Below are 27586 nucleotides of genomic sequence, written 5' to 3'. Positions count from 1 at the left end.
CAGTAAAAATACTGTAGTTGTAAGGTCTTCTGAATATGTAGTACATAATGTACATTTTGACTATAATAAAATAGAAAACAGATTTCTGGAGTTCTTTAAAGTAAAAAAATATTTATTTTACAATACAATTCCAAACAAATGCAGCCTTGTTGAGCATTTACACAATGGTGTTTAGGCACCTGAAGATTTACAAACTGGTTTCAGATGATGACATTATCATCTCAATGTAAACTCAAAAAACCTGGTTTTGTGAGGATGATCATGTCTTGCACTTGCATATCATGTGTCCATACTATGTGTACAGTATGTGTACTTGATGAGTACTTGACAATAGTGATGGACTACAGGACAAAATTCCATTTGGAAGGGCTCATCCCTATAGAATAATCCCTTCAAAGAATTTACCCTTTGGAAAGCTTTGAAGAGATTAGGGCATAGGGATGATCCTTTCTGACTAGAACGCAGTGTGTGACACAAACCAACTTCTCCACGCAAAGGATCATGGCGGGCCTAAAGTGTCCATCAGTTGTATCCTTCAAAACAATTCGTTCTGAAGTGCCATGCATGCATGCACAAATAGGCATTGATACAGTTGCAATGTACACTCGGCACAACACATTTACTTTTTCCAAGGGTGCCTACAGCACAGTGAGTTGAAAACATCATCTCAACTTCAGAATGACACAAGTGTACCATGCATCAACACCAGCTTTAAACACTATATGGATTATATACATACTTCAGTAATAACGATAGACTAATTACCTCAAACAAACTTAAAGCACCCAAACATTGCAGTGCTTTTTAATTTTCTCCATAAATAAAAATTGTATCAGAGCTGCAGCAAGGGTTTGTCAGTGGTAGTTCCTTGAAGAGTGTGGCTGATCATTGCTTAGCAACAATAGACGCCACATGTGTGTGAGCTCAGACGTGCAATGAAATTAGTGAAGGAAGCAGCACGTCTTGCATTTTCGACATAATTTTAGATGCAATATGTGAATGCACCTTATAGTCTTCAAATTGACATGTCAAATTTATATTGCTATAACAAGTGGCCTGGCATGCGTATTACAACATTTTAGTTATTGACTGTATGTGACTATTTGTGACAGATACCATTTTGAAAGTTTTCTTCTCTACGAAAAACTTTTCAAAAAGACAAAGGAAAAACTGCTCTATTTTTAGAACATCATTGTCATGTAAATGTACCTTAAGAGATTTCTTTTAAAATATAATGAAATCATAATTATATTATTATTCTAATCATATTATTAATTCCAAAAGTTTGACGGTATTGTATGTTAAAAATGCACTTCATACAGACTTTAATACAGCTGTTTTTAATGGACTATTTAAATAAATTTAGTGGTGCTTAAACAAAAAAATCTCTGTTGTATAATAAAACAGATCTCTTTAATGGGTTATTTCTCAAAAAATTGTCATTGAGTTGATAAATATAATTAATTAGTATGGTTTATAATTTAAAATAAATGTAACAGAAAATTATTTGAAGTCAGTGCGATTGTTTAAATAATAGATTTTTTTAAAATATATTTAAGACATGGCAATATCATAACTTCAATTACATATAGTTTGGAGATGTATACATTTTATTAATTTACTTTATGGTCACGCCAATTTTTATAGCATTAAAAGGCATTTTTATAGTAATAAAATTAATATAGAACAGAAATGCAAAAAGGCATTATAGCTCCTAAAGTGATCTTGCTTCATCTCTGATAATCTCAAATATAAATGAGTCAATGTGAATGAATTTGTGGTCTTTCCTGTGTTTGTTTATAAAAGGTATTTATTTACACATACAGTATTTGTTTAAAAAAATGTGGCTTAATAAGTAGTTTCAGAAATATCCAGACCTTTTTTCATTCAGTTATATTTTCAGACAGATTTTACAATCCTATTGACATAAATTTATTTTAAACAATGTAACTTAAAAGGAATATTGGAAATATGCACATGTAGTGAAAATAACAGAAAATAATCAGCTGTGAAATTAGTTAGTAGTGTGTTTTATAATGTGGACTATTTAATCTCTTAATATGTGATTAACTGATTAATCAAATCATAAGCAATATTAAAACACTTCATTTTATATGATACATAAAACATTCCAGGGTCGTTGTTTTGAAGTTTCATTTTGCGAAGACTGATTGTGTTATGTATTTGTATTTATTTTTGGTGAGTTGCAGCTGTTTTATAAAAGATAATATGTTTACTGAATCTCCTTATTTATAAAATTTAAACTCTGAGGAAGAAATGTGATTGATTAATATGAGGTGCATTTAAGTTTTTAAACAATTTGTTTTGCATTCAAGTACATAGTTTAACGTGTGTAAATTTGTTGATGCTTCTTATAAAAATGTTCTCTATGAACCCAAGAGTGGCTCGTAGTAAGTAATGAACATCTATAAACATGAAAATGACTGCATACTTAAAGACTGAATGTAGATGGTGAACTCTTTATGTTTGTGCCTGTGAATAAAAACTGTATTTACATCTATGTATGTGCGCAAAAACCACATTTGCTCAAAGAAGTATGGAAGTATTGCTTTGAATCAAGGCTAAATGGAGATTGCAGATGAAAAGCTATTTGTGAAACATCACTGTAAATTGTGCTCAAAGCAATAACATCACGTCACAGAAAGGAGTGGAAGCAGAAAATAAATAGTGAAATATGAAGAGAATGCAAAGGTTACAAATGGAAAATGCACTGTAGAGCTAAACCTAATGCTGGTGGTCGTGGGGAAAGAGAAAGCCTGCCCAGCTACAAAACGGAACAAAGCATTTATGTTGTGTTATGTAAGCAGTTTTAGCTGGAAAATCAACATATTATCCATATATTTGAGCATTCATATTTTTTGCCACAGAAAAATGTTAAAATGGGTATGTCAAATGAAAGGATTTGCAGAAAATGTTTGATATTTTGTTAAAGCACAAGGTTGTTGAAAGTAAAAATTGGCAGAGAATTTTGTTTGTTGTTAATACATCACAGGGCAAATATGATGCTAAATATCATGCTAATATATATATATATATATATATATATATATATATATATATATATATATATATATATATATATATATATATATATATATATATATATATATATATATATATATATATATATGTGTGTGTGTGTGTGTGTGTATTTATATATATATATATATATATATATATATATATATATATATATATATATATATATATATATATATATATATATATATATATATATATATATATATATATATATATGTCATGCAGATGTATAGCAGATAAGATGTAACTAGATAGTCAGAATTCTTAGCTTTGATTTATTTTTTCCTTTTTAAATATTTCCCAAATGATGTTTAACAGAGCAAGGAAATTTTCACAGTATGTCAAATAATATTTCTTCTTCTGGAGAAAGTCTTAATTGTTTTATTTCATCTAGAATAAAAGCAGTTTTTTTTTAAATAATCTAATTGCAGGATTCGATTATTTATTAAAGATTAAAACATAATATTATTAAACATTATTTTTTTAATCATTTTTACAATGGTGACCATGTTATTTTATGTTTGGTTGTTCAATTTTTGTACCTAAATACTGCTATTTCCCTAAAAAACTAAAAATAAGTGTTTATTTATCTTTTATCTTTGCTCGGCTATATTTATATATGCTTTTGATTTATTATATTTTATGTCGACACACTGCATAGAAAAAGACTTGATCATCCCGATCTAACAGAATGAAATCTTTGCAGTTAGAACTATTGAAATCATCTAATGAAATTAAATTTGTATCACAAAATATATTACAGAAAACAAAATATCGCAGTGTCAGATTTTTGTGCAGCCCTTCAAACAGTCAACATGACAAGAAAACAAATATACTTTATATATCCATATCCATGTCATTACATGTAATGAGTTTTGCAGTTTGGAACATTTCCATCAAGCAATTGTGTGAACATCTAATAGATATCTAAACATAGACGTCTTGGCTAAAACAAGGATAAATTTAAGCTGCCAGTGAAAATCTAACACTATAGTCATCAATAGACAGATTATGCATACTTCACATGTGTAGTCATTCATTCCTGTCTATTTGGGGACTAGTTACTTTTGGACTATTGTTAAACATCCATTAGAGATTCATTGATTAGGCTTGTTTGGCCAAAACATAGATATCTATTAGACTTTTAAAAAAATACTTGCTGTGTTGTTGTACACATTTATTGACATTATGTTTTTACAAATGTTATCAAAACAGTTAAGTATGCACTTGTAAGGATTTCTCTGCTTACAAACCCACTCTTTCGAAGTTAATGATGCAGACACCAAAATCTGGAATGTATGAGAATTATTTCATGTGTGAAACTTCCAGAACAAAGTTATACTGACATGTTTTAACTATAATGGTCCATCGGGTTGGTCAGTGACCAACACTGACCTGCTTCCATTTTCTGGTTTCTCATATTCTCATAAAACTTTAATGAAGGTGTTGAATGATAGCACAAATTATATCAAGTAATCTCATAAAATAATGGTTGTATTTAAGTATTTAAGGGACATTTTGCATTGAAAATGGTAACTTAAAGACTCTTGATAAACAAGTTTATGATACATCAGAATCAGAAAGAGCTTTATTGCCAGATATGGTCACACATACAAGGAATTTGTTTTCGTGACAGAGCTTCTACAGTGCAACAGGATTACAGAGAATGGATAAAAAAACTGATAATAAATATATTTTAAAAAATACAAGTAGTGAATGCAAATATACAAATTGACAAGTGTATGTACAGCTATATTACTATATACAACATTATATGTGCAGCTGTTATGTGCAAATTGCCATGTAAAGTGTGTTGTTGAATAAGTGTATATGTGTATAAAAGAGTATAGCAAGTAGTGATGTTGGTTCCACAATTATTATCATCAAGTGTTCATGAGATGGATTGCCTGAGGGAAGAAACTGTTTCTGTGTCGGGCTGTTCTGGTGCACAGTGCTCTGTAGCGTCGACCAGAAGGTAAAAGTTCAAAAAGGCAGTGTGCTGGGTGTGAGGGGTCCAGAGTGATTTTGGCAGCCCTTTTGCTCGTTTTGGATAAGTACAGTTGTTGGGTAATAGGAAGGGTTGTACCAGTGATTCGCTCAGCAGTCTGAACTATTCGACGTAGTCTTTGAAGGTCGTATTTAGTAGCTGAGCTAAACCAGACAGTTATTGATGTGCAGATGACTGATTCAATGATGGAGGTGTAGAACTGTTTCAGCAGCTCCTTTGGGAGGTTGGACTTCCTCAGCTGATGAAGAAAGTACAGCCTCTGTTGAGCTTTTTTGACAATGGAGTCAATGTGAGTGTCCCACTTCAGGTCCTGAGAGATGGTGGTGCCCAGGAACCTGAATGATTCCACTGCTGCCACAATGCTGTCCATTATGCTCAGTGGGGGGGGGGGGGGGAGCAGGGGGGTTTCTCCTGAAGTCCACTATCATCTCCAATGTTTTGAGCGTGTAGAGCTCCTGGTTGTTGTGACAGCACCAGACAGCCAACTCCTTAACCTCCTGTCTGTAAGCAGACTCATCATCGTCCTGAATGAGGCCGATAAGTGTGGTGTCATCTGCAAACTTCAAGAACTTCACAGAGGAGTCTTTTGAAGTGCAGTCATTCGTGTACAGGGAGAAGAGCAGTAGGGAGAGGACACACCCCTGGGGGGCGCCAGTGCTGATTGTGCGGATTCTAGATGAGAATTTTCCCAGCTTCACCAGCTGCTGCCTGTCCGTTAGGAAGCTGTTGATCCACTGACAGACAGAGGTGGGTACAGAAAGCTGAGTTAATTTGGGCAGAAGAAGTTTTGGGATGATAGTGTTAAACGCCGACCTGAAGTCAACAAACAAGATCCTCACATAGGTCCCTGGTCTGTCTAGGTGTTGCAGAACATAATGCAGTCCCATATTTACTGCATCATCCACAGACCTGTTTGCTCTGTATGAAAACTGAAGAGAGTCCAGTGAGGGTTCAGTGATGTCCTTCAGGTGGGCCAGCACCATTTTTTTCAAAACACTTCATGACCACAAATGTTAGCGCCACTGGTCTGTAGTCATTTAGTCCTGTAAGTTTGGGTTTCTTTGGGATGGGGATGATGGTGGAGCGTTTGAGGCAGGAGGGCACTTCACACAGCTCCAGTAATCTGTTGAAGATCAGGGTGAAGATTGGGGCCAGTTGGTCAGCACAGGATTTTAAACAGGCTGGTGTTATAAAATCTGGGCCTGGTGCTTTTTTCCTCTTCTGTTTCCGGAAGACCTGGCGCACATCATCTTCACTCAACTGAAGATACATTCAGCTTCAATTATCATTAAATAGTTAAGTTTAATTTTCTAATCTTTGTGTACTCCACCAAGTTAAACAAACATTTGCATTAAACATATTTTTTTTGTATTATTCGTAACTTTGATTATTTAAAAAATATTGTTGGGTCAGCCCCTAGCTTTTGGTCAACTGTTATGTTGGTAATAAAAAACTTAAAAATATAAAAATCTTTAAAGCACTGATAAAATATAAATGATCAATTTGTTTAACTTTAAATATATTGTGACCAGGCCAAATGCCTCATATGATTACAACTAAAATACACCAGTGAGCACATTATAGGCTATAAATGCAGTGGACTCAAATAAATTTAAACTGACAATCAAATCACATTTTAATAAAAAATAAAAAATGATTAAAATCGCAAAGCATGCCAGTGATTTACACAATCCATATACCAATGGCAAAGCGTCATGTCACTGAATGGTTCACTGGAGCTCAGCTGACTAGCAACAGTGCAGCTTGGTTACTTTTGCAGCTCCGGTGTTTCTTCATTATTGGGCCTTTTCTTTTCCTCGGTCACACCTATTGGCCGCTTTTACAGTCAGTCTTCCCACGCGCGCGCCCACTTTCCACTTCCGCGCGTCATCCGTGTCTGCAGAGCACGAGCGCGCTGACAGATTGGCAAATTACGCCATGTGTTCCGCGGAGACGCGCATTCAATTGGCCGAATGCTCGCCTTCGCCCCACCCATCGGCAAGGAAAACCGTGAGATTGGCTGACTCCGACGTCCCTAGGCCTTCCTGCGCGTTCACATTTTCCGATTCTTGACGCCACGATGTGGCGTAACCCAGTCTGTGCTCGCGCTCGTCTCCATTGCCTCTCATGCGCACGTAACGCACTTTACGTCGATCGGTCGGAGTGACAAAGAGAACGAGCACAGACCGACGGAGAAGAAATAAAAAAAGGAAATTTCTGAATTACCGTGGGGATTCTGCTCACTGTTTCCTTTCGGAACCACACGTTCGGCTCGTTTCTTGAACTACCCGTGTGTTAAACTGGATTTCTTTCTTCGCCATCCGTGTGCATGGAGTTAAGTGGGTCGGAGCGGCCGAGGATATCAGTGTTGAAATTGGGCAATTGGAAAATTCTCATTCGTATCGCTGGTTAGAGCAAGGAAGCCGCCATGGCTGGTGCTGCTGATTCGTCGAGTCTCCACCTCAGTATATGAAAAATACTGCATGGCGATGAAAAACCGCCCTGGTTGTTTATAGCGGTTCGAGGGTGTTTTAGACACGGACTGTGTGCTTTGTGTAAATCTCTGTTTCAGACACACAGAGAGTCGAGGATCCGTGGGTTTTGTTCGAGGGAAGCTGGGAAAAGGCCAATTTCATGAGCACCTTAATCAATAACCGAATTTATCCGAGGTTTCATCGCTGAAGACGATACTGATAAGTCACCGACAATAAAACAACCTCGAGGAAAATGATCTGAACGCGAGACTGAGAGCTCACCGAAGAAAAGGACAGCCGAGTTTTCTTTCGCCCGTTTCCCTCATTACTTAATTCGGAAATAAACTGCTACCCGTAGGTCGAAACGGATTCTTTCAAGACAAGCAGGCGTATTTTACTTTGAGAGACGCGTGGGATTTCGGATTGAAAAATGTCCGGTCGGCCCAGAACCACCTCCTTCGCAGAAAGCTGCAAGCCAGTGCCGCAGCCTTCGGCATTCGGCAGCATGAAAGTCAGCAGTAAGTATCATTTTCGGACGCCGGAAAATCTGCTTTTAGCGTTTGCCTTTTTGCCCGACCTTCTCTTTATTAGCTAAGAGAATGGCGCATCTGTGCGCATAGACCCAGTCGGGCACATGAGCTGGGATTTGCGTGCCTTCAAGTGTCACCTTTGGGTGAAATATGACGTGCCCCATTTTAAATCGGTCAGCGTGTTTTATCCTATGGTTTTATCCCACAGCTGAAGCTCCACCAGAGCCCTGCCATTGGTTGCATGACTGGCACCGATTCACGACATGGTAGTGGCGAGTTAACTTCTTTCTTATTATAAAGAAGGTCTTGACATTTACAGGAGACTGATTCAGAGTGGATATTAACAGCCATGGAGTCAGTGTTGTATTTAGTCCTCTGACAGCACCATTTATTCTTCTATATAAAATATAGTATATTGCATATTCATACTAATCATCAAGTAGTTAAAAACAGATTCTTGTGTTGCTTGAAACATAATTTTAAGCACCCCAATCAAGTAATGACTAGTTTTTTTAGTAGTAGACCTTAAATTTTGTTGCTTTTTCGTACTAGTAGGTTTTTTTTTTGCTACTAAATATTGATTACTGTCTCAAGTGACAAGTAACCATTTAGTTTTTTACTGGTATGTGTTTTTCATTTGAATCTGTTGTTCAGTATTAAATATTTAGGTATTCCAAGGGTTGCAGGAAACTTTCGCCTGTATTGGTGCATATATTGTATACTTGTACACTGTTAACATTTCCATATTTATTTTTTTATTTTTTTCATAGGCATTTAACTTGAAATGGGGTTTAACCTGGGATGGCTATAAATTCAAACATAACATCTTTATCATTTAGTGGGCAGTTAAAATTGTTGTATTTCTTTGTATATAATTGTAATGACAAAATGTTTGAAGCTTTGAATTGCCACTATAATGTATGTAGGTTGTAATTTAGTTTCTAAACTAAAATAGCTTATAAATAACTGAGAGTTTAAAAAAAAAAGAGTAATGGGAAGAGTAATACTATAAGTGGTCCAAACCTATATAACAAAATTTGTCATTTTATTTACCCTTAAATAAAAAGTCTACCATAAATAAAAAAAAATAAAAAAAACTTTCTCAAGCTTACTGAAAGAGTTAAACATGGTAAACACTCAGTATTAAAACAAGACTACACAATTGAGCAATAGGACAAATAACTCTGATGGCACAAAGATACAAATGAACAGCATTTGAGGTTTAATAGAAATATTACACAAAATGGAATATTATAATAATAACACTGCAAAGACTTCATTGTATTAATCAAGTGTAAATTAAAGCTCTAATAGGTGTCCACTAAAGACATATATGCATGCTTTTCTCATTCTCTTTTTTTGAATGACTAACATTAAGGACAGCTACAGGTATGTTGCGCTATATATAGACGCCACAGACAGTTTGAGAATATTTAAAAAAAATGGCTTGTTTTTGACATGCTAGCACCTACAAATTTTGTTGATAGGTGAATTGCATTAAATTCCAGTCAAAATGTGTAGTAATATCAAACGAATGGTTTCTGATGAAACAGAGCACGTTATCAACCATTTTTAGACTAATAGTAATAGTAGCATAAAAGATGATTGTCTTTTTACATAGATGCTTCAGGTTAACATTTTATGTTTAATAGTGTTTGAATTTAAACATTGATTGTTTGTTCCACCTTCTGAAGCTATACACGACCTAAAAATGGTTTACATGCAGGAGTCATCAGTGATGTATAAATGGCTAATTTTAGTTTATCTAAACAGCCATTGCAACCTTTAATATGATGGATGTTATTGTTACGGTACTACAGCTGTGCCATCTGTTTTCAGACAGATGTCTTTTTGCCCCCTTTTTCTGTCATAGTAATAGAGATCGGAATGTGTCCATTCAGATGTATTCTCTCAGACCTCTCTATTTTTCCATCAAGACGCATTTTTTTGGTCAGTTCACATTGCAACAATAGTGAGTTATTTCGGGATATAAAAATAGCATTGTTTCTTCACTTAAGTCAACGTGAAGTCAGAGGTAATTCTATTCGCTTTCTAAATGCATGTTCCTGATCTTATTATGAAAGAGTCATTTGAAAAATATAATTCCACCTTCTATTTGTCTTGGCTATCTTTTATCGAAATGTAATTATGTGCTCTGCCAGTAATACATCTTTACTTCTTGGCTGACGTCCCCCTTTTATACCCCTCCCCTCGAACCACCTGGCTTCATTCTATCATGTAGCGCCCACTTTTTCCTGATCCCACTAATTCCTTATGGATAATACCAAGACCTGTCTTAATTTTTACTTATTCCACTTGGATAAGCCAGATTATTCAAACCTCAGCCAAAAAATAGGCAGCTTTACAAAGTTCATTGAGCGAATATAGCCATACTTTTAAGCATATTTTTCAGTCTCATCTGTGCTGCACATTTAGCCGTCACCCATTCTTTGTTCACCCATTTGATGAGATTTGTTAAACTCCATAATCTGACTTTGTAACACTCTCCTTCCTCTCTCTGTGGATATGGAAAGGCGGGTGTCACCTTTTACCCCACTCCATTATCATCTGCCACTGTCAGCTTCTGTGGGTGTGTAGAAGCTTACTGCACCCTCAGCACTACTCCTTGTATCTTCACAAGTGTGCATTTGCCTTGTTTTGCAATCATTAGTAGCATTCAACAATAACTGATGGACTGAAGGTGCTTAAAAAAAGCTGTCAAATACTGTTTTTTGAGATTTGAGTTTTAACAATTATCCAAATCTTATAATCAAGGCCAAAATACATTTTACCATTGCTTATAAAAGTTTTTGAAATTATAGGCAATATTGGCAAACATTAATGCTTAAAGTTTCTTTTCCCCTTCTCAGTGTAGTGCTTTGTTTAAATATTGGTAAAACAGGATAGATGAAAAGCCACGTGAAGCTGGCGCGTTATTAAAACAGAAGAGGAGCGGATTTTAAAAAATGTATGCATCCTCCATTAATAATTTCTCATAATTTATCAGATTGTTTTTCCCACAATAATATTTTTGATTTGACAAGCTAAGATTAGAAACTAATCTATTGTGTGTGTTTGTTTGTATGTCCTTCCTGTTTCAAAAGGAAATGGGTTAGCAGTGTAAAGAATAATGTATATTTCAGAGAAGAAAATAAGTATAAGCTTTTGGTCACAAAATTAACTAATGCCACAATGTATAGCGCACTTAGACCCAATCCCAATTCTATTTTTGTACCCCTTCCCCTTCAAAATTTACCCCTAAGAAATGGGACAGCACTACAGCACCTGCACACGTCATCATATGTCATCGCAATTTCTTGCTTCATATGAGATCGATGATCGTGACTGCTGTAGTTATTCCAGTTGTGTTATTTTTTGGTATTTATCTTCAGGAAATCACAGAAGGCATATATTATGTTATCATATGTTATGTAATGTGGCAATAAGATTGTAACTATACTGCTAATTTACACCCTTGGCATATTCATCTATTTAAACACACAACATAACATTAACATTATAGCAGACATTGTAAAAAGGTCATTCCCAGCCACAAAACTTTTCTGACAGGTTATTCGAGTGTCATTGAGTTTCAGAAAGTTGTGGGACTGCCATACAGGAGTTTTTATAGCGAAATTTGAACAGTTTTTATTTTATTAAAAAGCATGATGGTAAAAAACAAATGATGTTATGAATGTATTAAAACATAAGCTTGTTTGTTGTAAAAATTCATAATAATGCAAAGAAATACTAATTTGTGGATTTCCCTCCGGGTGCAGCTATTTTGCCGTTATATCTGGTGTATTCTGGGAAATTTTCTTACCCCTTCGTTTCGAGTGTAGTCCTGAAAAATCTCAGTTTGAAGGGGTATCTACCCCTTAGCGCTACACCTTCAAGCTAAAGAGAATCGGGACAACCCTACCCCTTCACATGAAAGGGATTGGGCCTTAATGCTGGATCTAATGTTAGCTCTTTTTTCCTCAAAGCAAACCAGTGAAAGTGCTGTTTTTGTTTGATTGGCAGTGTGCTTCTAGATGTTTACTTCAGTTCCCTTTGATGACATGGCATTCATTCATTCAGAGAAGTTACACGAGTTCACACAGCCTGTATGATTAACATAGCCTTTGTCTCACAAATCACAGGATACTGTACCTTGTCTTAAGTCATCAACAGGAAGTAACTGTGCCTTACAGTAGAAGCTGTAGCGAGAATGAAACAGGGAGGCCTTTTACAGTGCTAATATCTAAAACAACATGAGCAGAACGCAACACTAGTGTCTTGTGGTCTAAAGAATAAGTTCAAGTCAAAACTGGAGTGCTTAGAAATTTCTTTCAGCTGTTCCTTTTGGTTGAGGTATTCATCGTATGCCTTGTTTCCGTATACCTGAGTGGTATGTTTTAGTACAATACAGTGATTTGGTTTGTGTTTCCACTGCCAGTAGTATCCATATTTGGTAGGTAGGCGTACTTGTATATGGCGTACTTGTTGTGATGTACATTCTCGCTTGTAGCTAAAAAGGCTGTTCACATATTGCATCTTTTGCAGACTCGAGTTCATTATTTCAAATGTAGAAGGGCAGGAAGCACATGCAAATAAAGAGGAAGCCCTGGAAGGCATCCCTTGAGCTTTCCTCTTTAGATGTGAAGTAACTGGCCCTGTTAACAACAATGAAAGACATACAGCAAATCCTGTTCTTGCAGCTTTTCATGTGGCAGTTTGTGACAAGAAGAGGTGGGCTTTAAGCATGGATCATTTCTGTGCACCATCATTAAATGTAGTGTGTTTTTGCCTAATATTGTGTTGTTGCCCAAGCTTGTTCCACATGCTGGGGACGATTTTTCTGTAAACCAATAGCATTCATCTACGAGTATAGCTCTGCCCTGTTGGTACTTTACTGTAGTGTTAGGTAAACTTATGAAAGGGTCCCAAAAAGTGGTACAGTTTGCTTTTTTGATACTTTTGACAGTGGAAACTGAGATTCATGCATATCATTCTGTACTTTACAGAACTGTACCATTTACTGGAAATGAGCCAATAGTTGATTTTTCTGTCCACTATGCAAGTGAGCCTCATGGTTGAACTAATCCAAGCTAGTATCATTTGCTGAGCAGTCTTTGCAGGATTAAAAAAAAGATTGAGTGAGTCCCCTCTAGGTAAATTCTGTTAAGTGTATCAGGAGAATGACTCAAGAAATGCCAAGCTCCCACAGGACCATTTTACAGACTGCTCAAAGGCAAAAAGGGGAAATGCTGAGTGTAAATGGCACGTTATAGATGTGCAGGCTCTTGCACAGGTTTTTTTTTATATATACAGTAATCCTTTCACCTGATCTCTTAATTGTGACGCTTTTATCAAGTTATCCTCTTCTTGGTCTATCTTCATTCATGCTCATGCTAATAATACACAATACCGCTCATGCTGTTTCTAGTCTTCTGTTAACTCCAATTTGGGTTAGTGGCCCAAGCTAAATTCATAGAAGGTGCTGCCGCAGATTTTTGTTTTTGACCTTAGTGTTTTTGTTTGCTGTCATCTTAAAGTTATATTAGAGATCTTGAGGGTGAGAGAAGTCAGACGGCATATGCCAACAATCATGTTGTCATTCATTCATCTGATGTCAGTCTCAACAGACGTGCTCCAACAGGTTTTACACAAGGTTTCTGTTTGGACAGATATGGTGAAACCAAATGAATCACTCGCTGACAATAAATCGTGGTGGTTGTTGCAAGAAGGAAACCCATGAGTCAGAAATTACCTAGGGAGAGGAGAAGGGTGTGACCTTCAAAAAAATGGACATGGCAGCACTTCAGGCTGATGATAATGACATGCTAGGATATATTTCAAGGTAGGTTCAGTCCTGTACTCCCAATTCAGTAGTTAAATGCCTGAATTACACACGCACGCACAAGATATTTTGGATGCACGGTAGCTAAATGACTTTCATGTTTGAATTTGCATGGCCACCCTTTTGCAGAACTTAAAGAGAAATCTACATTTGTATTTGTTGTGCTGGTTTCTTGAGCACATGAAGAGATTTGCTCACGGCTTGTCTCGTTTACAAGCGTGCACACATGTGTGTGACTTGGCAGCTGATCTGAGGAGACCGCATTAGTGGTCGGCCATAGCAGCTGGTTCTGAAGTGGGACGTGTGATTCTTCAGAACGCCTCCCCAACCCCCTCTTGGTTTGTTTTCCGGAAAAGGCAGCTGTCCAGGGACAATGAGATCCTTGTTTAGCATTTAAAAGCCAACGTACCGACCATATTCTTGTGTAAATGGACACAATGCTAATTTTACAGCATAAAGCAGAGTGTTTTATTCATTTTTTAAAAAACAACCTAGATATAGTGATAGATGGTTAAATTCTAGCACAAGAAAATAGATGGCTTTTGGAGAACACTGAATAACTAGCAAAGGCCTTAGAAGACATATGGTCTTAGTTGGCATTGGTCATCTTTCACAGTTAGGCTTGGCTAATGTTGCTAAAATTAAACAACATTGAGATCATTGAATTTAATTTCTTTGAAATCATCTGAATTGTCTTTTTTTTAATTGATAAATTGATAATCATCTGCCCAAACAGCCACTGTAGTAAAGTTATGTAATGTTTAACGCATGAAGTAAAACTTTATGAACACAATATTTAACCATTTTCATTTATATATGTGTGTGTATACTTGCAAACAAACTCATGTTACTAATACTCTCAAAAACAACAGTTCCATGTTTGCCCTTTAGCTTTGCTTCCCAATTGTACACTTTTAGTACACTTTTTAGTCAGCCTATAAGCCACCTGCTAAGGATCACAGAGTTCCAGGCGGAATCTTTATCCAGGGGCCCCTCACCACTTTCCTGTACCATGGCTACAGCAAGAGTTGGGGGATGGGAGCCATAAGCAGCTCCAGGGTGTGGCTCACTAAGCTGTGCATGTACAGTATGTACTCTAAATTGATTATTCTCCACACCCTATTTCTTCCCACAGGGTTCTATTCAATTAATGAACAATGTAAAAATGCCATTCAAACTTGCAGTGGTGACTGAAGACACGTAAAAAAAAATATTAAAGTAGCATATTCAAGAGAACGGATAGCAAGATTTGAAAAGTGCTGATAAAGGTCGTGTGATGCAACAGTGCTGTGTGCTTAATAGAGACATGTTAACTGTGATAACCCTTATTTTAAGGCTGTTACATGCTCTCGCTGATAAGACCATATGACATGAATCTAGTGTGTAATGAGTGTCCAGAAGTTGCATAATATAACCTATTATGTGCATTTAGAGGAAGACCTGTTAACAAGAATTTTAAAGGACAGGCACAGTAATTTGGGGATGTTAAACCTAATGCATCATTTATTGCATGTGTGCATTTTAATACCAATAGTGTTTCAGACTCTCATATTCATCAGTTTTGATACTGCCAAAAATACACTAGTTCTTAAAATGTTTCCAGATAGTACACTTTTATTATTTTTTTTATTTAATGAAATTGTACAAAATTCATTAAAGAGCCCATATTATACATGAAATAGGGTTAGATTTAGGTTTTAAGGGTCTCCAACAACAGTCTAATATGCATGCAAGGTCAAAAAACACTTTCATGGTCTTATAATCTGCATTTATTTTTATCTAATTGTCCCAGCGACTCCCATATGATTCGTTCAGCGATTCATTTGTACCCAAACCCGTCCTCAGCGCGAAGCTAATCTGCGCTGATTGGACCAATGACAGCCTGCTGCGATTGGTCGAAACTGACAGCCTTCAGCGCGAGACAGAGTGAAATGCCTAGCAGCTAATCAACAATATAAAATTAGTCACAGTGCATACACGCTTCATAGTGTAAGGTGTGGATTTTGGCTGCCAGTGGGGGAATGTAAATACAGACGATGGACTTAAAAAAACAGACGACAAACTATTTTATTGAGCAAACACACACACAACACACACACTCACCGTTTGCCTAGACTAGAGCGCCAGTTCAGCTTGCTGGGTGCAATTTAGACAGCTCCCTTGAATCTGAGCTGAACTATTTTGAAACTTGACCGTTGCATGTGTGTAGGAATAGCTGGCGATCCGTAAACAAAGCAGCACGCGTCGCGTTTTCAATGTGGTTTTACACGCGATATGAGAATATATAGAGTTAACCTGATACAGCACACGCGGTTACAAGTAACAAAACACAACTAAATACATAATTTGCAAACTAGAGTAAACGAGGCAACAGTTTTAATTGCACATACTTACACTGGTGAAATGGGGGAAGAAACTGATTCATGATGCACTGATCCATGTTCTGACGGTCTTTACTGATCCTTCCTTTTACAAACCGATGAAGTCTTCTTTTTAAGCATGTAATTTCCAGAAGCACTCGATCTGCTCAAGGCTAGGCTATATTGCTGAGGTTTCATCTTTAATTTGACTGTCAATAATATCCATCTGCACAGCGTGACTTCATTCGACCGGTGTCTGTGTGTGTGTGTGTGTGTGTGGCTTTTTTTTCTGTGTTAGTGGGCGGGGCCCCAGGTTTCAAATGTCCCGGGTTTGCACGCGCAACTACTTGTGTTTCGTAGCCGCGTCATCACGAAACACCTAATGACTCGTTATCAAGACGACTCGTTTGAAGCACTATGAGTCGACTCTTTTATAGATGAATCAATAGTTTTAAACACTGTACACTTACAGATTTAAGCCTTAGCTGGATATTTCACTTCACTTAGAGCTGTGTTACACACTACATGGAAGGGCATTTTCAAAAACCCATAATATGGGCTCTTTTCATTCATGTTTTTGGATCAGTTTGATTGTTTAAGAAATGAATGCTTCTATCCAGCAATGAAGACGCATTCAGTTGATTTAAAAGTGAGTGAATTTATTAATGTGCAAAAATATTACTTTATCCTATTTTTTCCAGCTTATGGTATTATTGTATTTATCAAAAAAATCACAAAATAAAATGTCTAATTTTCTGCTAAAGTATTAGCGTATCTTGTAAAGGCTTCAAGTTTTCAATAGAAATGTACATAAAAAAATTTTTTTTAATGGCAAAGAAACAATACATGGACATTGGAACAATATTAGGGTTATGAAATGACAAAATGTTCATCTTTGGGTGAAGTCTTGCTTTAAAGGGCACCTATGATGAAAATCATCTTTTGTAAACTGTTTGGACAGAACTGTGTATAGTGTACCCACAGTCATACTGCGGTGATATAAAGACAACAAGTCTCTCTATTTATTTTTTTTTAAATTTTCTGACGTTAAAATAGGACTTAGAAATTAGATGCCCTTTAAAATCAAAATTACTAAAATTACTAGACCAGTTAAATTGGTAGATTTTGGGGTCTGTTTTAAGAATACAGTGTGCGTTTGATCCCAGCAGGGCTGTTTATCATCAGAGATGACACCAATATATGTCATGCATGAATGGCTGGTTATGAACAGAATTGGAAGAGTTGAATGTACTGCGAGCAATTTATACTAGAGAGCTGTCACAGAATTTTCTGGAGAGATAAAGTCTTTGCAAGTCCAGGTTTTCAAGAATGTTGACTGTTGTGTGTATATGAGAAGATGAAACAGCTCCTACTGCTGCCTGGAGACAAAAAATGACATCAGGAAATAATCTGACTTTGATCATAGATTTCTGGTTAAAGAGAAGTGAGATGTTTTTTTTTTTTTCATTGATGTGCTTATCATTGATGTTTCAGCCTTATCACAGAATGTGTTTCCCAAAAGTCAATAAATTGTGAGTGGTTCAGGGCTCCACGGAGGAATGAAATCATACAGCAACATTTGTTGTGCATAGAAACTGAATTATTACATGGATTGGCCGATCCAAAGTCAATAACCTTAAGCACACCACATCTCACTAAAGTGTAGCGGGTTGTTGGCTTTCATTTTGCTAACCTCACATCAGAATTTTGGCATTTTTTGTTTAAATGCTCGTAACTTCATTCTGTAAATTGCAGGCTTAGGAAGTAGTGCCATATCAGTGATTGTCTTCACGATCTCAGTATCTACAAATGAAGAGCTTAGCACATAAGCAAACATGTGTGTAGTCTTCTTAGCCGTGTTATTTCTGGAGTCTGCACGAGGACATTTATACATCCTTCCATTAGTTGCCTCTTCTCATTGGCCTTATTTTGTTGGATATATGATGATCAGTGCAAAAATGTAGTCTAGGTGGACCAGTTGGTAAAATCTGTATTTCCAGCTCAGATTTATTTTTCAGGAACCTAAATTATGGGACAGTACATTCCTCGCATTTTCTTTTTCTCTCTCACTTCCCCCACCCACAATTCCTTGAATGGCTTGAAAACCTTGGTCCCCATTTGATATTTCTGCAATTTCCTTTGTAAAATCGTAAGGAAAAAAAAGACTGTGTAGGAGGTAGAATACATTTTTCTCTTGTGAAACACTGGACAGACAAAAAGATGAATGGAAAAATAAGGAACAGTGTGATGCATACAATTATGGCTTTCAGGTTAAAGAGAAGTGATTTGTTATTATTATTTTAAATGGATGTTCAGTTTGACGGATTTTGAAACGATGTTTCATTTATAGTAAATGTTTCAAGTTTAAATCAGTTCAACAAAAATAAAATCATCTTTAGCTTTGCTCCTCCAAATCCAAATCTGACCTTACAGAACACAAAACCAGCCTTAGCAACACAATCTCACAGCAATTCAGGACTTTTTGATTTAGTGGCTAATTTGTATGAATTCGTACAATTACTACGATTTGGTTATCCCCCAATGACGGTTGGGTTTAGAGGCAGGGATAGGTGCCATGCCTCCTTTTAAAATTGTACATTTTTGTACCACTGAACTAATGAATTCGTACAAATTAGCCACTAAACTGACAAAATGTAAAGTAGTTACGTTTCCTCATGAGATCAGGCTGGCCTTGGGGGGATGGTTCACACAGAAAAATTTCCCTTTCTGATGTGCTACTTTTCAATTTTCATTGTTAAAAGAAAATCACAGAAGATCTACTGTTACACAGTGCTGCTCATCAATGTCAGTTTCAATGCAGTGGACTAATCAGAAGAACCGTGAGATGGGGCAAACATGGCAAGGTTCTGTATAGGGCTGCACGATTCTGGCTAAAATAAAAATCACGATTTATTATTATTATTTTTTTTTGCTTAAAATCAAGATCAAGATTTTCTCATGATTCTGTAGATGTAGAATAAAGGTTAATATCTGTAGGCTATTATTATTGTTATTCTCAAACATATGGTAAAATAATAATAATAATATTAGGCCTGTGTGTAGGTCTACTGTTGATTTAAAATGCTAAATTTTGTATAGACTTGGAATGGTGGACTTGAACAGACTTTAAATTTGTCCTGTTTGTTATTTCACAGCAAAGTGATGACATCAGACTATGACAATTCATAATTCTGAAGTTGAATTATTATGTTTGAGACATATGCTTGTCATTTGTCAACATTATTAGACATTATTTTTTCACTGGTAAAATGAGACCTTTGTCATTATCAGATTCCCTCTTGCATTATTTTACATTATATAGGCTAGAGTAGTTTTACTGGCCCAGTAAACATTTATTCTAATGCACAACACTTTGTTTTTGCTATGAAAGAAAAAACGTATAAAATGCTTGTCATAATCATAACTCTAAAATGCGATATGTGCGAGCCGGTTTCATTATCACTGTCGAGAGCGCTGCTGTCATGGCAGCCGTCACAGAAAAAAACACACATTCAAACCATAGTTCCCACGTGGCTCCCAATTGATTACCCAGTGCAACAAACTGAACGTTATTTACAACTTTAATACCTGTTATTCACAGCCTATGCAGGTTCTGTTCGCTAAAGTAGACATTCGCATGCTGTGAATAACATGTCATGCGCATCCTCTCAGTAGTAAACAGTGCTTTTTTTGTATTTAGATTTTTTTAAACACTGATATTCCAGATTGTCAAACAGTTGTATGGCTTTGTTTATTTTTCCTAATGTCACACAAAAGTCATCAGTCGTATGTATCTTTGTATGAGTTAAACACACAAAGATTATATTTAGTGCAACCTTTTATTTGCTAAGGCAAGTTCAAAAACTTGATTTTCTTCTTTTTGTTGATTTGATCACAAGTAGATAATGCTAAATAACGGTGTAAACGAAGTCTAAAGTATTTTAAGCTTGTTCACTTTCAACCACCTTTGCGCTTCTTGAAAACTAGAGATTCATGATATTTTCAGGTGCAGATTGAGCATCTGTACGTATTTGAATTAATGTTATTACCAGGTGGACTATGATCTAATAAAAATTAACATGCCTGTCATGATTCCTGTCTATTTTTGATGTACGCTATATTGCACCAAAATATATTGTGATAAATGATATATTGTCATTTTAAGACAATTTTATGCCATCTCATTATATAATGGCAGAATAATATCATCACAATGCAAGTTCACTCTTCCAAAGAACACATATTCTTAAAATATTTCATTTAATTAAAGTCATTTTAACAATTTATTAATTGAGCATTGTAATCAGAATATGAAAACGTATATATCCTAAAAATAATAAAAAATGTTAACAAAAAGTGCAAGCTAAAAAGTAACAGAGGGTGCGATAGCTGCTAGCATATCTATTTTCAGTTGTCAGGCATTCATTCATTCACTTTCTTTTCGGCTTAGTACCTTTATTAATCTGGGATCGCCAGAGCGGAATGAACCGCTAACTTATCCAGCATATGTTTTGCGCAGCGGATACCCTTCCATCTGCAACCCATCACTGGGAACATCCATACACAATCATTTACACACATACACTGTGGACAATTTACACGCGGCGAACATGCAAACTCCATACAGAAATGCCAACTGACCCAGCCGGGGCTTGAACCAGCAACGTTCTTGCTGTGAGGCGATCGTGCTACCCACTGTGCCACCATGCATCCAGTTGTCAAACACTCACATGAAAATGTACTATAGTAATTTATAGTAAATACTATATAGTGTTTTTTTTTTATTCGGCTAAAATGTTGGTAGAATTGGTTATGTATAGGCGATTATATAATGCATCAAAAAATATTGGGGTCATGTCCATGTGTTGTGCAGTAAGTCGATATACTGATTATTGTGACAGGTCTAGTAACAGTGCAGGCAAAGTGTAGGCTCACGTCAATATCAAATTTTAGCAGAATTATTGGATTTAAAATATTGGCCCGTTTTCATCATATGCAGCGTTTTGTATTATTGGCTGCCTGCATTGGCCCATTGTGTTACTCCAGTTACATTCTGGATGGTGTTGTGAATTTGCAGCATTAAGCATCACAGAGTTCATTGTTTCCATTGCAAACAGCTCTCTGAAGTTAATCACTTTAACCATTCATCATTTCACCGCACGCTAACAGAGATCCTCAGTTTTTTTGCCAGATAAATGCTGCTGTAATTATAAAAATATATTATATCATTTGATTCATCTGTTGGTTATGGATCTCTAAAGAAGTCTCCTGCATGTGCAGCTTCAACGCAGTTATCAACTTTTTGTTAGATGACTACACTTTCAAAATAGTAACTTTGATTGTAGATGAATTGCTTTTAGTAGGGTCCCCAAACTTTCTAAAACACTTGAATGATTGAGAACAGGCCTTAAGTTACACTTTTTAAGCTCAAAGTACAGCAGTGTGTTACTGTATTTGTGTTCTATTAAAGGCCAGAGTCTGACTTCGACTTTCATGATTATTTCCATTCTGAGATTTTTTTTCTCTCTTATCTGTTCAGAGCTGATTCACACAAACACATACACACTACTACTTCTGCAGGCATAAAAAACATAATGGCTTCTGTTTAATTCACCATGCATTGAGGCGACGTTTAGTTGTGCTTGAAAAGAATTCAGATTGAGTTGCCAATCAAAACTCTTTTTTTTTTCATGTGGAATATATATATATTTTTTGTTTGCTTGATTTCTTTTTACAGCATACTTTTTTTCTGTTTCTGGAATATATACATCACTAGCATGCTATACACATGCACTAGCAAAGTAACACTTACATTTGCAATAATAATATTTTCTAGTTTTGCATTTTACAGATGTGAAGATAATATAACAGTAGATTCTTTGAAATGACTCTAGCATTCGAGTGATCTGTATGTTCATACAGAACTAGAAAATGTGTGACAATCATTACAGGCAATTCCTGATAACTCAAAACGTAGTGCATCATACTTGCAACACCAATGTCTTGGGTTTAACTTTCAGAGCATGTGATATTTGTGTGCAACATAAGTAACTGTGAATACAGTTCTATATATTTTATTTATTATAGTTATGTTGAGCAAGACTTTGGACTAGAGAGTTGTGTCAGGCAAGTACAACATCAAGGAGATACATTTGGAGTTTTTATGTTAGTGTATTTATCTTTATTTTATTTTTTTGTAAATGAATAAAAGTCTAAATGCACGTTAATAAAATTAATTTCACAGCATTTTTCTAAAGACTTTCATAAAATTGTTTAAATTATATAGATTTCTTTTACCAGGTCTTTGAGTGTTTTCAAAGCTTTTGAATTTTTCAGAACCAAATTGTATTAAAGTTTTATTAAAAATAGTCTTAAAGTTTTGGAACCACATAAGTTTAAGCACAAAACAGATCTTGTTATTGTTTTTGAATGTACCATCTCTTTAAAGCAATGGTTTAAAACCACAATTTTCCTCATTTACTCACTCAAGATAGTAATAAAAAATACTATGGATGTCAATGTTTTTTTTAACATTCTTTGTTGTAACTAAAGTTTGGAGCAAGTGGAGGTTGAGTAAAGGATCACACAACTTTCATTATTGTCAACTATAAGTTGATCTAATAAAATTCAAGAAATTTTATACATTGTTGAATTTTATAACAAGCCCTGTTGATGAGTGACTAGCTTTGTTAACATTCACCTCTTTTTTTTTATGCGCATTTTGTAATATTACATAAAAAAATGCTTAATAGAAATTTAGAAAATGTGCATAAAAGGACTATGCACACAACTGAATATAATAAACTTTTTATTCAATAAAAAATGTGTAAGATTTTCACAGATTTTCTTGTGCGCTCTCAAATAAAGAATGGTGAAGTGCGATTTAGTGCATTTATAAAACGAGTATGTCTCCAACATTTATTAGATTTGCTAGAAATATTTATGAATGTAACCAATAGACCTGCAGAACGGCATTGATGCGTCCTGAAGTAAAGTGAAACGGCCATAAGATAAAGTCATTGTATGCATAACCAAAGACTTTAATCTATAAATAAAGTAAAATTTTGAAAACTGTTCATCATATCTGAAAAGCTACATCATGTTTGGAGGCCTCACGCAAAGTTCGCTTTGTTAAGGATTATTTTATACTTTCACCTGGCACCATGTCGCGGACCTCCCCTGAGTGCGCGTGCACCTCACAAAACGGACGAAGCTTTTATACTTGATGCGTTTCCATTGTGGTATTTTATTTTATTTTTTTTTAATGACATGGGGTGGTGAAAAGAAACAGACTGTAAAATCAGAAGGATAAACATAGAATTAGGAAGTTTCTGGAACTACAACATATCATTATTATCGTTCAAGATTTTTTAAAACTAATTATTTCTATTATTTTTATCAATTATTTTAATGATTATAAAGATTTTTTTTTTTTTGCTTTTGTAAATATCTCAGACAGTTCTACCTATTAAAGTTTATTAAAATATTAATGACAAAAGAATATGGGTTGCTCAACAAATATATATTTTTATTATGGAAAGAATAAAACAAAAAAAAAGTACATTTACTAATGTGTTTTTTTTTTATTTATTTATTTATTTTTATTTAGCCCACTCCACAATTCACACATTACTGTACTGTATATACATCAGTGTAAAACCTATAAGTGGTGGAAAAACATATTCTGTAATTTTTTATTAAAACTACCTGGATCTCTACGTTTTCCTTTTTGGTTTTAACAAACTTATCCCTCAAATTTTTCCCAAACGTTTTAACAGAAACTTTCTTTCTTCCTTTTCCAAGGCTGTTTCAATTTCTAGCCTAGAATTATTGGTCATCTTGTTATCCCAATGATCACGCATGGACGTTTTAGACAAAATCTCTTCAAAGCGATTCATATTCAACTCAAATCAAATGTAAATGCAGCGCGAACTGTTCGCTTGAGTGTCAAAAAATTGTGTGCGCTCCGCCAGCTGAAATCATGTCACGGCACCCAAAGCGAAGCTCCGCAAACACCGCTATGATTTCACAGTCACTGTGTGCACTAGGGCTGGGTATCGAGTTCGATACTTTTTAAGCACCGACCGAATCGTCTCGATACTATCGAGTATCGAAAAAATCATTTTCGTTCGGTACCAAATTTCGATACCCAAGGGTATAATCTTGTCAACGTCAGTGAGCTAGAAATCCTGCATCCTTGACGTGCCCAGATCAAATGCTGGTGATTGGCTGCGCTGCGGCGAGGCTGTCTTGAAAATCAAGTTTACGTCGGTTACGCCCACTCTCCCAGAGCTTGTCAAATTGTCAAACAGACATACAAAATCAGTTAACTTTTAGCACTTCTTGCTTGTGTACTGTTAAAGTTAAGTTTAAGGCCCCGTTTACAGTGCCAGTTATATGTGACCCAATTCCAAATTTTTTATTTTATTTTTTTATTTTTTGCTCATATGTGACAGATCGGATCTGTTCTATGACCGTGTAAACAGAAAAAAAAATGCATGCATTCGGATATTAAGAGATCGGTTTCAGGTCTCCTTCATATGTGGAAATAAATCAGATATAAATCGGATATGTAACAATGCGACTGTCATGTAAACAGGCAGATCGGATTTGAGCCGTTCTGTTCTGATCATCATTAAACTTGTGACAATGTGGTGCTTCTCTGCGGTTTAATGATGTAGAAGAAAGAGCGTGTGTGGAGATTCCGACGCGGTAAACAACAACAGAGGAAACATGGAGGAAAGTGGTCAGTCGCCACAATTTGCTCCCACCAGACCTGAGATCTCTCTTGTAACGTTACCCACACATTCCTCTGAATGATGGAGGACATCATACAATGTATAAACCATAAGCGCAAGCTGCGGTGACAGCCCTTTCCCACCTCCTCCGCCTCAAAATCATTTTAAAGTTGGGCGAACTTCGTGTTGTAACCTTTTTGCTTTTTGTCGCTTATAATACATTCACTGGAGGCTACACATAGAACAACTTTATTCTCTCCAACAACACCAGTGCGCACACAGGCAAAGGCTACATCTTCAACTTCACACACACATCAGGGGCATACCATTACGTAAACTGCGTGGGGGTAAATCTGGACTGAACCATTCACTGCTTATACTACGCTTCGCATATTTCACAGAGCTATAAACAAGTTTCTTCCATTGTAGCTAGTGTGGCACATATGCTAAAACCCTTGTTTATGCATGCATCGTAAATTGTACGGCAAGTGTAAAGACATGAATTGGGATATGGGTCACAATTAAAAGAACGTGTAAACGGACAGACAAAAAAAAATCTCAAATAGGCAACAAATCAGAATTGAGCAACAAGACCTGACAGTGTAAACGGGGCTTAAGCTTGTGCGGGGTAAATTTATTAATCCTTTTTTGGATCTAACGTACGCTGTCTAACGTTATGTACTGTTGTTTTGATGTCTTTAAATACCTAGCTAAGTTGATACTAAAATGCTTTAGGGTTAACAGTAAATGATGAAGTTTACCTCACATTAAACTTATCTTATTTAAATGTCCTTACCCTTGGCTGCATTAACAGTTTAGCTTTAATGTTTTCTTTACATTAATGTTAAAGTCTCTGCTCCTGCTGACCCTGGAATTAGGAGACCATCAAGTGATAATCCATTTACACTGGCAGAAAAAGTAAAAATGAACAAAGAAAGGAAAGACGAATGCCACAGGGCCGTTACAAATTTTGTTGTTAAAGGTTTGCTGCCTTTTTCTAATGTGGAGAAAGATTAGATTTACTGGATATGCATTTTTCAATGCCCAGAAAGGAACCAAAAACATAGTTAACATGCGATTATAAGTGGTTCAATCATAATTATATAAAGCTGCGAGAATACTTCTGTGCAAAAATAACTTTATTCACCAATTTTTCCATGGGAGGATCAGAAAGCTCTTGGATTAAATCCAAAATATCTTCATTTGTAGATAATTAATGACAGAATTTCAATTTTTGGGTGAACTAAACCTTTAAGCAGCAGTAAGCCTCACAAATACTTAAAATTGATTGACTTAAAACTGCTTGAACTTTATTAAAAATGTTTGCACTAATATATTGTGTTAACTACACTTTGTTCATTTTGTGCTTTTGTTCCTTTGTTTATTGGTCTTAGAGATGAGCCTGCTGTGAAAAGTGTCACAAACATCCTAAAAAAATAAAACCAAAGTTTGTCTGAGATTATGTAATCTTGTTAAAATATATTTCTTAAAATAAAAGTATAGAAAAAAGTATCTTTGGAATCTGTATCGAATTCAGGGTATCGGTATTGAACATTTTGGAACTATACCCAGCCCTAGTGTGCACTCAAGCGAATTAGTGGACACATAGAGTATAAACTAGGCTTTATAATTCACTTAAATTTTAATACATTTTGGCGCGTTTAAAACTGTAGCCATGGTGGGAATGAATTTTGGTGTGGCTCCCTGCCATGGAAGAATAAATCTAGCAGAAACCATGAATCTAGTTTTCATCTTTGAATGAAAACATGGCTAAAAGTGTCAGTATGCAGTTGCAAATGTACAAACTCAATAATGTTTCTCGCATTTACTGTATGTCTTTTTGTGTGATCTCACTTCACTTTTTGATCTTTATGGTTATTTTGGTTCATTGAGGTATTGGAAACTCCACTGGATCTCTTCCCTGAACTGCTGCAGTTTTCCATCTCATTCTTACTCGCCTTTTGTCTTGTGTCACGTGTTGCTATTTGACCACCGGGTGACCCCCCACTAGCCAACATCAGCCAGTTTGAATAATGTAGTGTTTGTGTGTGTGTGTGTGTGTGGGATTTACATGAGTGAGAAAGAAAGAGATTGAATGATTGGATTGAAGAATGATCTTCTAGTGTCAGTGTAGACGGGGTGGCCAGAGCTTTGAATACTGAGCGTGTTGCATGAAAATAGTTGTCACGCACAGTCTGGAGCAGGGGATCAGTGTGTGGATGCAGATCAAAGTTTTGCGTGCTCTTATGTGTGCGTGTTTGTCCTGTGTCCCGCTGGTTCTCTGCATGTCATTGCCCTGCAGTTAGACACCGGCTGTCTGTTAAACATCAACCAAAAAATCTCACATCACACCAGAACCAGGATGGGGCCATCGCACATAGAGCTCTGTCGCAAGCGGAAGTCATTGATTTTTTTTTATTTATTTATTTTTTTTTCACAATGAGAGTTAGGGATATTCAGTAAAATGAATGGAAGGATGTGTTGCTTTTATTAGAGGACTAAGAAAAGTGTAGCTCAAACAGTGCTTGCTACTCAAAGATCATAGGTTTAGTTCTTATTGAATGCCTGAAC

The 27586-nt window shown here is 35.9% G+C and overlaps 1 protein-coding gene across 2 annotated transcripts in view; it reads left to right on the top strand.

Moving 5' to 3' along the window:
• The first annotated feature begins 7195 nt into the window (after window positions 1–7195).
• gsk3ba (glycogen synthase kinase 3 beta, genome duplicate a) overlaps window positions 7196–27586 on the top strand; it is a 107122-nt gene continuing 86731 nt past the window's right edge. The window contains exon 1 of one of the 2 annotated variants that reach the window (XM_056464785.1): window positions 7196–8063. In XM_056464785.1, the coding sequence (XP_056320760.1) occupies window positions 7976–8063 (88 nt within the window). In that variant the 5' untranslated portion in view covers window positions 7196–7975. The remainder of the gene's footprint in view (window positions 8064–27586) is intronic. The other variant, XM_056464786.1, reaches the window with a different exon arrangement.

This window comes from Danio aesculapii, chromosome 9, assembly GCF_903798145.1.
Source record: "Danio aesculapii chromosome 9, fDanAes4.1, whole genome shotgun sequence".
Taxonomy (NCBI): Eukaryota; Metazoa; Chordata; class Actinopteri; order Cypriniformes; family Danionidae; genus Danio; species Danio aesculapii.
The sequence above is the reverse complement of the archived record's forward strand: the minus strand, read 5'-3'. Positions and strand labels throughout refer to the sequence as shown.